This window comes from Tinamus guttatus, unplaced genomic scaffold (genome assembly GCF_059628265.1).
Source record: "Tinamus guttatus ecotype Peru unplaced genomic scaffold, ASM5962826v1 Tinamus_guttatus_pri_ptg000397l, whole genome shotgun sequence".
Lineage (NCBI taxonomy): Eukaryota > Metazoa > Chordata > Aves > Tinamiformes > Tinamidae > Tinamus > Tinamus guttatus.
In genome coordinates this window covers 1,321,586-1,336,753 of record NW_028288931.1, presented here as the reverse complement: position 1 = coordinate 1,336,753, position 15,168 = coordinate 1,321,586, and the positions used below count along the sequence as shown (strand labels likewise).

At 65.9% G+C, this 15,168-nt stretch overlaps 2 protein-coding genes across 2 annotated transcripts; one reads left to right on the top strand and one right to left on the bottom strand.

Annotated features, from left to right (window-relative positions):
- Positions 1–80: 80 nt before the first annotated feature.
- On the top strand, positions 81–3,432 carry PEF1 (penta-EF-hand domain containing 1). The gene is made up of 5 exons (XM_088530971.1): positions 81–101; positions 230–398; positions 861–1,016; positions 1,560–1,703; positions 3,124–3,432. Exons 1-5 carry the CDS (start codon positions 81–83, stop codon positions 3,351–3,353), a joined length of 720 nt encoding a protein of 239 aa, XP_088387097.1. The 3' UTR covers positions 3,354–3,432.
- A 3,002-nt stretch (positions 3,433–6,434) lies between these two features.
- On the bottom strand, positions 6,435–12,337 carry TINAGL1 (tubulointerstitial nephritis antigen like 1). Its single transcript, XM_088530970.1, has 11 exons — positions 12,042–12,337; positions 11,559–11,622; positions 9,727–9,819; positions 9,521–9,635; positions 8,911–9,034; positions 8,682–8,832; positions 7,728–7,911; positions 7,408–7,453; positions 7,022–7,145; positions 6,736–6,781; positions 6,435–6,578 (listed from the first exon to the last, which is right to left on the bottom strand). Exons 1-11 carry the CDS (start codon positions 12,325–12,327, stop codon positions 6,435–6,437), a joined length of 1,377 nt encoding a protein of 458 aa, XP_088387096.1. The 5' UTR covers positions 12,328–12,337.
- Between the last annotated feature and the right edge of the window lie 2,831 nt (positions 12,338–15,168).

The window sequence follows — 15,168 nt, the reverse complement described above, 5'->3', positions numbered from 1 at the left end:
CCGGCTGCGCGCCGCAGCCAATGGGCGGGCGCCCCGCCTGTGACGTCAGCCGCGGGCGGGGCCGTGGCGGCGGCGGTGTCATGGCGGCCTGCGGGGGGCAGGTGGGGCGGTACCGGGCGGCAGCGGGGGGGGCACCGGGCGGTACCGGGGGGGGCGGGGCGGTTGGAGGGGTCAGAGGGCGGCGCCGGGGTCAGAGGGCGGCACCGGGACCCGCTCTCTCCCCGCCCAGGGCTACCCCGGACCGGCCCCGGGCGCCCCCCCGGGCGGCTACGGCCCCGGGGGTCCCTACGGAGCGGGCCCCCCCCCGCCGGCGCCGGGGGGGCCGCCCCACGGAGGGCCCTACGGACACCCCTACGGACCCCCCCCGGCCGGGCCCTACGGAGGAGCCGCCCCCGGAGGTGAGCGGGGCGGGGGGGGGGGCGGAGCAGGAGCCGATCCCGACATTCCCGCAGGGAGCCCCCGAATCCCGGCGCGAATCCCTCTGTCTCCCCGCCTGGGAACGGGCCGGTTGCCCCGGACGGGGCAGGGGGGAGGGTCCAGCCCAGCCGGACCGGAGCGGTGCCGCTTCCAGGAATTATTGCGCTCCGTGAAGCTGGAAAATCCCAGTTCACAATTTTAAAGTCCTGAGGGGGAGGGAGGTGCTGAGGGGGTCCCCAGCGATCCAACGCTCCGGCCGGGTGTCCCTTTGCCTGCGTTGTTGTGCCAGGATGCTGGAAGCTCCGGAGCACGAGAGGCCAAAGTTTTTCCCTTTTCCCTGTCACAGCCTCCCACACCAAGTCCCCGATGCTGCTAATGGCTTTTCCGGGCCGTTTTCCCGGGCGCCGGCTGCGTCCTCACAATGTCCCGCTCTCTCCGCACAGGGGGAGCCCCTCCGGGCGTGGATCCGGAGGCGTTTTCCTGGTTCCAGGCGGTGGACACGGACCGCAGCGGGTACATCTCCGTGAAGGAGCTGCAGGCAGCGCTGGTCAACAACAACTGGTCGGCGTTCAGCGCGGACACCTGCGTGCTCATGCTGAGTGAGGAGCGCCGCCCGCACCCTTGGGTGCTGCCACCCCTGGGGAGGGGACTGGGGCACGGAGCTCACGAGGAGCAGCTGGGGGGGCTGCAAAGAGGGGCCCCGGGGAGACCCCATTGCGCTCTACAACCGCCTGAAAGGAGGTTGTGGTGAGACAGGGTTGGTCTCCGCTCCGGAATAGCTACGGGTAGGACATGAGGAAACGGCCTCAAGTTGCACCAGGGGAGGCTTAGGTCGGATATTAGGAAGAATTCCTACACGGAAAGAGCAGTGGAGCATCGGAACACGCTGCCCAGGGCAGCGGTGGAGTCACCTTAGGGACCCGGTTTAGCAGGGTGGTGTCGAGGGGCTCACAGCTGGACTCGATGATCTCCAAGGTCTTTTCCAGCCGTAATGATCCTGCAATTTCCCTGCGAACCCAAAGGTCCTGCTGCTGCTTCCCGCCAGCTTTGCAGGGACTGGAGCCTCCTCCCTCGCAGGCGTTCGGAGCTCCTCGCAGCTCCCTGCCCTGTCCCCGCTCACCCGCTCCCTCGTGTCCCCGCAGATCTGTTTGACCGGAGCGGCTCGGGCCGCATGGACGTGTACGGCTTCTCGGCCCTGCTGCGCTTCATCCAGCAGTGGAGGAGCCTTTTCCAGCAGTACGACAGGGACCAGTCGGGCTCCATCAGCTTCGAGGAGCTGCAGCAAGGTGGGCAGAGGGGCAGAGCCGGCCCTCCCTGGGGTTTGTCCTCTGCCTCCGCCGGCTCTTGGCGCCGTCCCAGCCCGGTGAGCGCTCACGGCACCGTCCTGCACAGCCGGGCACCAAGGAGACCGTGGGGTGTCTCATGCACGGCCGGAGCGGCGCTGGGAGAACCGGGGTGGTTAAACCAGCACTTGGAGTGTACCGGGCTGGTTAAACCAGTGCTGGGAGCGCCAGGGCTGGTTAAACCAGCACTCGGAGTGCCCTGGGCTGGTTAAACCAGTGCTGGGAGCGCCAGGGCTGGTTAAAACCAGCACTCGGAGTGCCCTGGGCTGGTTAAACCGGTGCTGGGAGCGCCACGGTGGTTAAACCAGCACTTGGAGTGCCCTGGGCTGGTTAAACCGGTGCTGGGAGCGCCACGGTGGTTAAACCAGCACTCGGAGGGCCCTGGGCTGGTTAAACCGGTGCTGGGAGCGCCAGGGCTGGTTAAACCAGCACTCGGAGGGCCCTGGGCTGGTTAAAACCGGTGCTGGGAGCGCCAGGGTGGTTAAACCAGCACTCGGAGGGCCCTGGGCTGGTTAAACCGGTGCTGGGAGCTACAGGGTGGTTAAACCAGCACTTAGAGTGTGCCGGGCTGGTTAAACCAGTGCTGGGAGCACCAGGGCTGGTTAAACCAGCACTTGGAGTGCCCTGGGATGGTTAAACCAGTGCTGGGAGCTACGGGCTGGTTAAACCAGCACTTAGAGTGTGCCGGGCTGGTTAAACCAGTGCTGGGAGCTACGGGCTGGTTAAACCAGCACTTGGAGTGCCCTGGGATGGTTAAACCAGTCCTGGGAGCGCCAGGGTGGTTAAACCAGTGCTAGGAACTACAGGCTGGTTAAACCAGCGCTCAGAGTGTGCCAGGCTGGTTAAACCAGTGCTGGGAGCACCAGGGTGGTTAAACCAGCACTTGGAGTGTTCCGGGCTGGTTAAAACCAGTGCTGGGAGTGCACCAGGCTGGTTAAACCGGTGCTAGGAGCACTGGGCTGGTTAAATCGGTGCTAGGAACTACAGGCTGGTTAAACCAGCACTCAGAGTGTGCCAGGCTGGTTAAACCAGTGCTGGGAGCACCGGGCTGGTTACAGCAGTGCTGGCACGGCTGGCACTGAGCCTTCCCCTGGGCATGGAGACGAGGCGCTGCGGCTCGACCAAAACGTGAACTTTCTTCCCTAAGGAAGCCCCTTCTCTCCCTTCTCCTCTGCCGATGGCATGTGGTTAGGGCCAGTTTTCTGGGAGGAGATGCTGGGCGTGTGTCTGATGGAGGGGAAGAATGTCTGGAATTCCTGCCTTGCTGGGCTTGCTCCGTCCCGAGAGCGCTGCCCGCGGCGCACCCGGCTATCCCTGGAGAGGCTTCTTGGAGCAGTTTAATCCTTGTATTTCCCATTCCCAGCTCTCTCCCAGATGGGCTACAGACTGAGCCCCCAGTTCAGCCAGCTGCTGCTGTCCCGCTACGCGCCGAGATCCTCCAACCCCAGCATCCAGCTCGACCGCTTCATCCACATCTGCCTCCAGCTGCAGAGCCTGACGGACGCCTTCCGGGAGAAGGACACGGCGCTGGCGGGCAGCGTGCGCCTGGCCTACGAGGACTTCCTCACCATGGTGGTGACACGGATGCTGTGAGGCCCTCGGGCTCCGCGGGCGCGAGCGGCCCGGGAGCTCTGCTCCCTCCGTCTCTCCATCTCCCGGTTTTGATGCTGCACCTGGAAGAACAAGTGTCCCCCCTGTCTGCATTGCTGGGCAGAAGGGAGCTCCTATTTGCGCTCCCATCCTTCCGTAGCTCTGATTATTTTTTGTCCCCGCTCGAGGGCGGTGGTGCGATGGCCAAACGAGCAGTGAGCCCGTGCCATGACCCCCAGGGAGTGCTTAGATCTTCCTTTAGCAGCCACGAGCTTTTACGTAACGGCCACCGCGCTGTCCCTCAGCCTGGCAGCGTGTCCTTAGTGAAACATCTCTTTCTTAGCCTGCTTTTGGGGACCTGTCCCCTGGAACCTAGTGACATCGGCCTTGGGTGAGGCCTCGTCTGCAGAGCACACGTGGCATGGGGGGGTTGTTGGGTCCTGGTGACATCCCCTGAACACCCTCACGTTGCCGAAGGTCCGAGCGCTCGTTCCCTCTGCTGCCAAACTGGGCTCCAGTCACAACAGGGATAATTCCACTCCTCTTTCCTGCCAAAGGCAGTCTTGGCTACTCCAGACTGCAGAGGCCAAACTCAAGTGATTTTGAGCTAATATTTGCCATTCCTGAATAAAGTTCCGCGCGCAGTTTGGTGTTTGCGTGTTGCACAGAGCTGCTCTCCTGGCCGCAGCGCCGCTTCCCAGGGGTGCAGGTGCCGCCCTCGGGGCTCTCCAAGGCAGGAGGGCTCCGAAGGGGGGATTGGCATTACCGGGGCTGAGTCCTCAGGGCAGGATCCCCTTCCCGGTGCAGGATCCGCATTCCTGGTGCGGGATCCCCATTCCTGGTGCAGGATTCGTGTTTCCAGCGGAGGATCCACATTCCCAGTTGCAGGATCTGCATTCCTGGTGCAGGATCCCTATTCCCGGTGCAGGATCCCCATTCCGTGTGCGGGATCTGCATTCCCAGTGTGGGATCCACATTCCTGGTGCAGGAAGTGCATTCCCAGTGCAGGATCTGTGCTCCCAATGCAGGATCTGTGGAAGATCCTTGTTTCCAGTGGAGGATTCATGTTCCTGGTTCAGGATCCACATTCCCGGTGCAAGATTCGTGCTCCTGGGGCAGGATCCCCGTTCCCGGTGCAGGATCCCCCTTCCCGGTGCAGGATCCCCCTTCCCGGTGCAGGATCCGCATTCCCGGTGCAGGATCCCCATTCCCAGTGCGGGATCCCCGTTCCCGGTGCGGGATCCCCGTTCCCGATGCAGGATCCCCATTCCCAGTGCCGGATCCCCATTCCCGGTGCAGGATCCCCGTTCCCGGTGCAGGATCCGCATTCCCAGTGCAGGATCCCCGTTCCCGGTGCAGGATCCCCGTTCCCGGTGCGGGATCCCCGTTCCCAGGGCGGGATCCCCATTCCCAGTGCCGGATCCCCATTCCCGGTGCAGGATCCCCATTCCCAGTGCCGGATCCCCATTCCCGGTGCAGGATCCCCGTTCCCGGTGCGGGATCCCCGTTCCCGGTGCGGGATCCCCGTGGCTCCGCGCGGCCGCCAGGGGGCGCCGCCGTCCGGGAGGAGGACGCGGGCCCCGCCCGCCCCGCCCGGTGCCCCCCCCCCGCACACGTCCATATAGCGCTAGTGCCTATAGCGCTGCATACACACGTGCATACACCGCACACCCCCTACATGTACATATATATGTGTGCATATACACACACGCGTGCATATGTGTATGTACACACGCTTATATATATATATATATATATATATATGCTTGTGCACACCCATGTGCATGCACACGTAGCTATATTTCTCTATATACACATATACCCCCCCACAGACACACATGTACCAACAGTTACATATACATACATATAACACACACGTACCTACATGTCTATATACACATATGCATACACGGTACGACCCCCATATATATATACACATACCCCCCCCATATATGTACATACACCCATACATAATGCACACACACATGTACATCTGTGTGTGTGTGTGTGTATATATATATATACACATACATATATATACACACACACACATATATTCATATATATATGAATATATATGTATGTGTGTGTATATATGTACACATGCACACACACACACACATATATTTATATATAAATATTTATATGTGTGTGTGTATATATATATGTACACACACATATATATTCATATATATAATAATATATATGTGTGTGTGTATACATATATGTGTGTGTGTGTATATATATATATATATATATATATATATATGTACACACACATACATATATATTCATATATATATATATATATATATATATATATATATACACACACACACACACACATACACACACACACATATATATGATCCAAGCAGGTCCTTCCCTGCCAGGGAAGGGGCTGCAGCCCCCTGATGTGTGCGGAGCCGGGAGGGGGGACGGGACTCCCGCCCCCCGCAGCTTGCACACTTACATATAGACGTGCAGATGTATATATGGCTATGCACGTAGATGTATAGGCACACACGGCAGTGCCGAGCACACATACCCCCTGCTTACTGCACTTCCAGCCTGCGCGGGACCCAGCAGCGCCTTCAAGAAGTTTATTTACAAATAATAAAAAGCAAAATAAATACAAAAAAAACAACAATAATAAAGACCAGTTCCCCCCCCCTCCCCTTCACCCCTCCCCCCGCAGCGGGCACCGGGGAGCGGGGGTAGCACCATGGATGCGGCGTCACCCCCGCGCCGCGCTCTGCCCCCCGCTCCCGCATCCCGGCGGGAGGATGATCCTGATCGGCGGGAGGGGGGGCCCTGCTGGGATCCCCCCCCCCCGGCCCGGGTGCCGGGCAGCGCCAGGCGCGGGAACAACACGGGGCTCCCGACAAAGCCCGGGATTAGGGAGCCGGGGGGCCGCGGAGCCCCGGGGCAGGCGGGCGGCTCTGCACGGGCCGCTGCACCGCGGCCGCCGCGTCAGCAGCGCCGGGACGGGGAGGGGACACCGGGGGGGCCGAGGCCACCTGCGGCGCCCGCGGCGGTGGCGGAGGCGGCAGCGGGGGTGGGGACAGGGGCCCCGGCGTCCCCTCACGCGTGGTGGTGCATGTCCTCGGCGCCCACGCGGCCCCACACGCCCACCACGAAGGTCTCCACGTCGCACTCGTTGACGCCGCGGGCGATGCGGAAATAGCCGTTCTCGCCCCAATCCTTCCCCCAGGAATTAGCAGCCGTCTGGATTTGGGGAGGAGGGGGGTGGCACAGGCACTGTTCAGAGCCCGTCCAAGCCCACTCCCTCCTGCAGGTGACAGCAGCTCCTGCAGCCCTTGGGGGTTCAAGTGGAGGGGGCGACTGAGCCTCAGCAAACTCGTGACACCCCCCAAATACTCACCCAGTACTTCTGGGTCCGGCCATCAGGCATCTGCTCCTCTCCCCACCTGCAGCAGGGAGGGCACGGGGGGTGACTGTGGGGAGCACCCTACACCCCATTGGAATCATGGGGGGCTCTGGGGAGGGGTGCTGAGAACGACGCGCTCGCCGCACTTGTGAGCCCCGTGCAGGCCGGGGCCGCCTCCTTCCTGCGCGGCTTCCTCGGCACGGCCGGGAGGAAGCGGCCGCCTTTCCCGCACCGGAGGCCACGGGGGCGTGCGAGGGGGGCGCGCGGTGGCCCCACGTACCCCGTGATCTTGACGGAGTGCGTGCCGTGGCGGCGGTGCGCGGGCGCCTTCCCCTCGGCCACCCGCGTGTGCCGGTAGATCCCGCGCTCGTACATGAAGAAATCCTCGTGCACCTCCAGGATGGCTGCGGCGGGAGCAGAGTCACGGGGGAAAGGGAGCATGGAGCAGGACGGGGGTGCTGGATTTCCCTCCCCTGCGGGAGGTTTTCCAGGCTCCATGCTCCAAGGGAAAGGGGATAATGGCCCCCATGCATCACCTCCCGCTGGGAGCTGCAGTGAGCGCGCAGGAGCAGCAAATGTGGCTGCGTGCAAGGGACATGCATGGTGGCCCCAGGGCACCCTGCGGTCCCCAGCAGCTGGGCCTGGGGCGCCCAGGGGGACCCCTACCTTGCACTGGCCCGTTCTCCATGAGCTCCTTCATGATCTCCTTCTCCTGCAAGCAGAGCAGGGGGTCGGCAGGGGCCACAGGACCCCCGTCCCCTGCAGCCTCATGCAAAAGCCTTTTTGGCACCCAAAACCGGGTCCCCGCAGCAGACGGAAACCCGCATCCTTGCTGGGGTCAGGGCCACCCACACGAGGCCGAATGGGTTTTTCCCTGCTCCGCTTCCAACTTGGCTCCGGAGAGGAATCCACCCCACCCCGCGCTGCTTCCAGCTCCCGCCGGGAAGGGCTCCCGCGGCGCCCACGCTGCCGCTCCCGGCACTCACGTCGGCCGCGAGGCGGTAGGCGGGGGTGGCCTGGTAGATGTCGTTGGCGCGGGCGCGCGGGTTGGGGCAGCGCGCGGTCGCCTGCCGCTTGCCGCGGCCCGTCGAGCGGCTGTGCATCATGCAGGGCTGCCCGGGCGCGCGGCTCCCGCGGCTCGTGAACGGGTAGCACTCGTCCGTCACCACCCTGCGCGGGGGACAGGGTTGGTGGCACGTGGTGACGTGGGTGCACGGCCATCCCCGTCCCCATTCCCACTTGGAGCCCCGCGGGCAGGACAAGGTGGCAGGTGGGTGCGCATCCATCCCCGTCCCCATCTGGAGCCCCGTGGGCACTGTGAGCAGGACAAGGTGGCAAGTGGGCATACGTCCATCTCCATCCCCACCTGGAGCCCCATTGGCACTATCACCAGGACAAGGTGATGGGTGGGCACACATCCATGCCCATTCCCATCTCCACTTGAGGTACTATGGGGAGAACAAGGTGGCAGGTGGGCGCATGTCCATTCCCGTTCTACTTGGAGCCCCATGGGGACAAGGCGACGGGTGGGCACGCGTCCATGCCCATCTCCATCCCCACTTGGAGCCCCACAAACACCATGGGGAGGACAAGGTGACGGGTGGGCACACATCCATGACCATCTCCATCCCCACTTGGGGTACCATGGGAAGAACAAGGTGGCAGGTGGGCACATGTCCATTCCCATCCCCATTCCTACTTGGAGCCGCATGGGGACAAGGTGACGGGTGGGCACACATCCATGCCCGTCTCCATCACCACTTGGAGCCCCATGGGGAGGACAAGGTGACGAGTGGGCACACATCTATGCCCGTCTCCATCCCCACTTGGAGCCCCATGGGGAGGACAATGTGGTGGCTGCCAAGAGCATCCCTGGAGCTCTCCCAGGTGTCCCCACGGCCACCGAAGGGTTGTGTCCCCAGGCCATGGCACGGACTCACCCCCGCCGGCGCAGGTACCACCAGGCGCCGTCGAGCCGCCCGCCGCCGCAGCCGCGCTGGTTGCGGGTGTCACAGGAGAGCAGGTTCTGGGGCGACAGCGCGGGCGTCATGTGCCCCATGGAGTGGATGGAGATGCGGTCGGAGGCGACGGCTGCAGCGGGCGCGGGGGTGACGCGGTGCCACGGGGTGGGTGGCCCGCGGTCCCCCCGGCCACCGCGTCCTCGCTCACCTGCGGTGGAGAAGGCCCAGGAGCCGGCGCAGTTGCCCTGGTCCAGGGGCTCGTGGATCATGCCGGGCCACTTTGTGGCAGCATCGAAGTGCCGGGGCAGGACCTCGTTGGAGTCCATGGGCATCTGCGAGGGGGCGGCGCGGGGCTGCACGGGCGCATCCCGCTCCCGCATCCCCCCCGGAGCGGAAAACCGCACCCCGCCATCCCCCCGGGGAGGACGCGGCTTTATCGCGGCTCAGGAAGCGGCTCTAAAATAGGAACGGCCTCGGCGGGTGTCAAGGCCGTGGCAGCCGGGGGGGCAAAGCTGGAATTGCAGTGCCGGGGGCTCCGGCTTCCCGGCATAGGATGGGGGCAGCAGGACCCACGGATGGGATGTTCCGCTGTGTCCTGGTGTCCCCTGCGCCATCCCCCGGGATGCAGCCCCCCCGGCAGGCCCGGACCCCGCGGGCTCATCCCGCTAGCGAAGCGCCGGCTCTGCCGACTCAGCAGCTCCGGCAGCGGCTTTTCCGATGGGAAACGCGCAAGGAGGGAAGGGGGGAAAAAACAACAGCGCCGGGCCCGGCCTGGCGAGGGGGAATGTGCTGAGCTGCTGTCTCGGAGCGGGACTCACGTGCAGCTCGTTCATGTTCATGACGGTGGGCGGCGGGCGGAAGGTGCCCAGGCGGTAGCGGATGCCCTCGTCCAGCGTCATGCCCCAGAACTGGCTGTAGTTGGTGGCTCTCCAGCTGCGCAGGACAGGGCGGGTGTCCCAAAAGGCGCCCCATGGAGCCTCCCCGCTGCCGTGCGGCTCCGCGAGCCGCAGCCGGTGGGTTTTACCCGAAATTGCCGCTGTTGATGGCGGTGATGAGCTCCGGGTCCATGAGACAGGCATGGTCCTCGCAGTCCCAGCGCCCGCCCTGGCTGCAGGTGCTGGGGGACACAAGTGGGACCGGGTTGGATGGGGGGGACCGTCACCGCAGCCTCTTTAGCCTGCTGGGTGCTGCCACCCCCACGCTGGCGCCGCCAGTGCCACTTCAGGGACCAGGATTGTCCCAGGACGTGGCCAAGGGCCCCTTGGAGCCGGTCCCTGCAGGAGCCGCGAGGGCAGCCGGGGCATGGGACAGAAAACAAGCTGAAAACCAGCCAGACCGGGGAATGTCAGCGCAGGGCTTGGAGCCAGGCCTGGCCGGGGGGCTGTGAGCGGGACCCTTCACCAGGCATCCCCAGGGCGCTCACATTAGAGACCCACAAGGGGTGGCACTGGGGTGGCCCCGGCGGTGGCCCGGGGACGGTGGCACCGGTGGCGGCGCGGAGCAGCAGGCCGCGCTCCCCCCCGCGCGGGGCCGAGCAATCCCTGGCATCCCGCCCGCAGCCGCGCTTCCCTTTTAAGGCTCCGTGCTGCGGCCGGAGCAGCTCCGTATCCCGGCCACGGGGCCGTTTGGGCCCGGTACCCTCAGGCTGCCCCCGAGGGCAGGGTTAGGGACAGGACGGGTGCACCAAGACCCGCTCCCTGCACCATCACCCTGCCAGGGCCATGCACCTGCAGCGCCTGCCACCTTGCAGGGGACACTGGGCTGCAAGGCACCTTGCAGGGGACACTCGGGCGCAGAAAGGGCCTGGAGACGCAGGGTGCAGAACCCCCCCCAGCCCTCCGGCCGGCCCAGCCGCGCTCCCCCCGTGCAGCCTCTGAGGCAATGGAAAAAGCCCGTAAGACGCCGGGAGCCCTTGTGCCCCGCGCGGCGTCTCCGGCCGCGCGGTCCCGCTGACCCGGCCTTGCGCTGTTAACTCCTCGGGGACGGGCGCCGGACGCCTGGGCCCGCAGCCTCAGCTCCTCCCATCTCTTCCCGGCTTCGCTGCTGCTCCCAGCCCTGCAGGACCCCAGCAGGGAGCAGGGGCTGGACGGGGCCATCCCGGAGGAGCTCTCCATGTGCCAAGAGCCGGGAAAGAGGCTTTGGCAGGAGAGCATCAGCCCCCAAGGGCCGGTGCTGCAGCCGGGGCCGCGGCCTTTCCCGGAGCTCCGAACCCGCTCCAAAGGCATGGAGAAACGCCGGGCTGGCTCCATGCAGCGGAATGGGGACGGCCAGGCCGCGCGCCCACATGCGCCCGTGCAGACGCGCGCCCGTGCACGCCCTGCGCTCGCCCCCGCTGCCGCCTTTGATGTCCCGTGCCCGCCGCGCCTCGCGGGGCCGCCGGCCGCAGGGTGTTTGCTCGCCGGCGAGGCGCCCGCCTCCTGCGCCTGCAGGTTCTCCCCGCCGGGGAGATGCCATTAACTCCACCACGGCAATAGGACCGGTCTGCTCGTTACCACGAGGCGCTTGCTGCCGCACGCGGCTTGCACCAAAGGTGGATGGAGGCGTCCGGCGGGTCCCGGCACGTTGCACAAGTCGCCCGTGGACCAGTGCAGCCAAAATAAACCCCATGGGCTGCAGTGGCGCCTGCACCCGGGAAGGCTGCAGCAGCCCACACAGCCATGCGCTAACACGGCAGAGAAAGCGGCTCCCACGTGGCACGCTCCGAAACCTGGGAGCTCATCCAGGTGCCGGGGGCTGCGCTCCCCACACCGGAATACGCCAGAGCAGAGGCCCTTGGCACCATTCCCTGCCACCCAGCGCGGGCACCCCCGGGCAGGTGCTCACAAGCCGCCCCTCGCCTGCGCCGGGGGCACTCACCACAGGTTGCAGTTCTCGCGGTACGTGGCCCCGCTCGGGTAGTTGCGGCCGGCGCGGGTGCAACCTGAGCAGGAGAGAGCAGAGGAGCCGGGCGCTGAGCCGAGCGCGCGGCTGCGATCGTGTCCCTGCCACCCCCCGGTGCCCCTTGCACTGACCGCTCATCCCATGGGAAGGGGCAGCGTGGAGAGGGTTAACACGGTGCTGCCGCATGCCCTGACATGGATAAAGAGCCTGGTTTACCCAGGCGCCTGCTCTGCTCTGCCGGGATTTCTTAGGCTTCCTTGTGCTGCCCGCTCGCCCCCCACATGGGTTCAGGCCCAGCCAACACGTGCACGGCCCAGACGTGCCCAGCAAACCCGGGAGCGTGCACATCCACGCTCCATGCCCAGGAAAGCCGGGAATGAGCACAAACATCCCTGCTCCGTGGTGCAGGTAGGTGCCACGGCCGGAGACCCCCACGTGCAGCGCAGTGCCGGGCCCTACCGTGCGCCTTGGGGAAGGGCGGCGGGATGCCCAGGCAGTATTCCCAGAAGTCGGGGCAGCAGTCGGAGACGGTGCGGTTGCAGAAGAGGTCGCAGTAGCAGATGGTGTCGAGGTAGGGCACGGTGCAGCCGTCGTCGCGCCCGCGGCAGCACACGTCGCCGCGCTCGCAGTACGAGCCGCCCGCGTCGTACACCCCGTGCTCGTACAAGCCCGGCGCGAGCTCCCGGCGCGTCCGTGACGCCGCCGCCTCGGGCAGGAGGATGAGCAGGGCGCAGAGCAGGCGCATGATGCCACCCGTGTCCCCCAGACCTGCCGCTGCTGTGGGGACAGAGGGGCACGGGCTGGGCACAGAGTCTCCGCCAAAGGCGCTGGTGGAAGATGAGCAGGGCAGTAGGAGGGATCCCCCCAATGTTTCAGTATTCCCACCCGCCGATGGCACCAGGAGTTTGTCCCAGGGCAAAACAGAAGGGAAATGGTAAATCTGAAGCTTTTGAGCACCCTGCAGCAGCCCCTCTCTTCTCACCCCACCTCTTCTGCAAGTCCAATTTATGGTTTCCCTTCTGTTTTGCGCTGGCACAAACTTCCCCACGGTGCCCACACAGATCTCCGAACCTGCCCCCTGCAAAGCGGTGTCCCAGCAGGACGGGGGTCCCGAGGGGTGCGGGGGCGGCAGGGGATGCAGCTGCGGCTAAGACCCCCCCTCACCGGCCGTGCCAAGCCCCGCACCCTGCCCCACCGTGGGTGCAATGAGTTCCCGGGTCTCAGCCCGGGGCAGCGCCGGGAAAGGGAAGGAGGCGCCTCCCGGGGGAGCCGCACCGCGGACTCGGGAGTGCGGGGAGAAAATCGCCACGATCGGGAGCTGCTCCGGGGCGGGATGGAGGGGACCCATGGGGCGAGACCCCCTTCCCCGCGCCGCTGCTCCGCAGGGCTATGGAGAGGCGTGTCCTGACGGAAAATGGACCGGGACCGGGACCGGGACCGGGACCGGGACCGGGACCGGGACCGGGACCGGGACCGGGACCCTACCTGCAGCCCCGCCGCGCACGCCGCTCCGCTGCCGCCGCCGAGCGCCTCCTCCGGCCCCGCCGCTCCTTTATATCGGCCCGGCCCCCGGGGCCTCGCCCCGGCCGGGGGCGGGCGAGGGGGGGCGCGGGGAGGTGCCGGGGGGGCAGCCGCGAAGCGGCGGGAACGGGCGCGGGGGCTGCGACCCCCCGGGGCAGCGAGGCCGGCGCGGCCCCGCGGCGCTGCCGGTCCCGGTCCCCGCCTGGCACGGGCCACCGCGCTCACCTGAGCCGCAGCCGGAGGTGCCGGGGCGAAGGTGACCTTGGAGCCTGCGTCACGGCGCGGGCCGCCCCGCTCCTGCGCTCCTGCGCGGCGTTCCCGTCCCAGGAAGGAGCCGGGTGCCACCAACCCGCCACCCACCCCGCAGCATCCCAGCCGCAGCACTGAGCCCTCCCGTGCTGGAGACACATGGGGACATCCTGCTGCCAGCGGAGCGGGTCCCACTTCCCCAGCTGCCAGGGCTCCCAATGCAACTGGTTTTCCCAGGGTTTCCCCCCAGGCACCTGGCTCAGTAGAGTTCCCATGTCCTGGCACTCATTTCTGCCCTGCACTTAGCAATTCCTGGCCCTTGCCAAAGGATTCCTGGAGGATGCCGCGCTGCAGCCAGGCAGGGAGGTGCTGCGGGCACCACAGGAGCCAGGACAGGCACGTACAGGACCCTGGGGGCCATGGGACACTCAACCCAAAGGGGGACCTTGCAGGAGAGCCCCTGGGGGCCAGCCTGGCTGCTCGGCCGGGGCTCTCGGCACGGCCTTTTCCTGCGAGCGCGGAGCAGGGAAGGGCCGCGGGCTGCCGAGCGGCTCCGGAAGGAACTGAGTCCAGCCCGGAGTCCGGCAGTCTCCGAAAACACAATCTCTCCGTGACAGGATGGACAGGAATCCAGAGTGAGTCACGCGTTTTCCAAGACCCTCAGTGGACAAGAAGTGCCCCGGTCACCCCTGGTCACCGCTCCCCGTGTCCTTGTGCTCCTGCCAGGCTGCGCTGCCTCCTGGGACGGCCGGCTCCTGCTGGGAGCAGGATCTGCACTGCAGGAGCTTGTCCTGACCCCAAGGAGAGCTGCAGGACAACCGGCTCGGCCAGGTCACGCCTCGCCAAGTCCCCCGGCGCTGGTATTTTCCACTCCGCAGCGCAATCCCCTGAGCCGCCCGATGCCCGGCCCCGTCCGGCCCCGTCTCCTTCTGCTCCGGAGGCGCTGGAGCCTCTCCCGCGGGCACAGGGAGGGAGCTGCAGTGCCGCAGAGCAAAGTCCACCCGGTGGGTGGCACACGCGGGATGCGGAGCAGGCGGCCGCGCAAGGATCCTGCTCACACAGGGATGCTCCTCTCTGGAACCAGAGTGAATCCTGCCCCGGGAGCGTGAGCAGCCCCCGGCCTCCATGCGGATCTTTTCCATGATTCGGAGGAGCAGAGCAGAGGGGAGTGCAGTGCAAGGCCCCGGCCGGCTGGGACTGCTCTGGTTTGATGGAGTTTTCCTGGTTGTGCTCAGTCCTGGCTCGGCACAGCTCCGCAGGGCCGGGGAGCACCGTGGATCAGCTCCCGATCCCGGCAAAGCCCCTCGGCCAGGGCAGCTCCAGTCGGGGGCCTGGACAGGAAGGAGCTGGCCCGGGAGGCGCTTGGCTCGTCCAGGAGCGCCGGGCCGTGCCAAGAACATGTTTGCTGGTGAGACACAGCCCGGAAACGCAGCGGAGCGACCTGCAAAGAGCCCCGGCTTCCTCCCGAGCCGGCGCCGCGGCCGCCAGGGAAAGGGGCTCCCTCCCGGCCCCTCCGTCCCTCCGTGCCGGGCTGGGGGACGCGTCGTGTCCTGCCGTGTCCATGCACTGGGCGGGCACGGAGGATTTGCCATCTGAGCGGGAGTCACCCTGCACTTCCCTGCCCTTCCCAGGCTCCAATCGCACCGCGTGGGCCCATCTGTAGTGGCATCAGGCCTGCCGCCTCCGGGCACAGGAAGCCGGTGGATGGGGGCACGATGAGGAGAGCCGGAGCCCTGGGCTGGGGCTGGCTGTGGTTCCTGGAGAAGGAGGCAGCAGGAAGGGCGCCCGGACGCCTGGGCCCTCTTGCGGCAGGTTC

Coding starts and splice junctions, on each gene's coding strand:
- PEF1 (XM_088530971.1), top strand. CDS start 81: ATGGCGGCCTGCGGGGGGCAG. Junction 1,017..1,559: donor CACCTGCGTGCTCATGCTGA/GTGAGGAGCGCC, acceptor GTGTCCCCGCAG/ATCTGTTTGACCGGAGCGGC. Junction 1,704..3,123: donor CTTCGAGGAGCTGCAGCAAG/GTGGGCAGAGGG, acceptor TCCCATTCCCAG/CTCTCTCCCAGATGGGCTAC.
- TINAGL1 (XM_088530970.1), bottom strand. CDS start 12,327: ATGCGCCTGCTCTGCGCCCTGCTCATCCTCCTGCCCGAGGCGGCGGCG. Junction 8,833..8,910: donor CTGGGCCTTCTCCACCGCAG/GTGAGCGAGGAC, acceptor CGCCCGCTGCAG/CCGTCGCCTCCGACCGCATC. Junction 7,146..7,407: donor GGAGAACGGGCCAGTGCAAG/GTAGGGGTCCCC, acceptor CTCCCGCCGCAG/CCATCCTGGAGGTGCACGAG.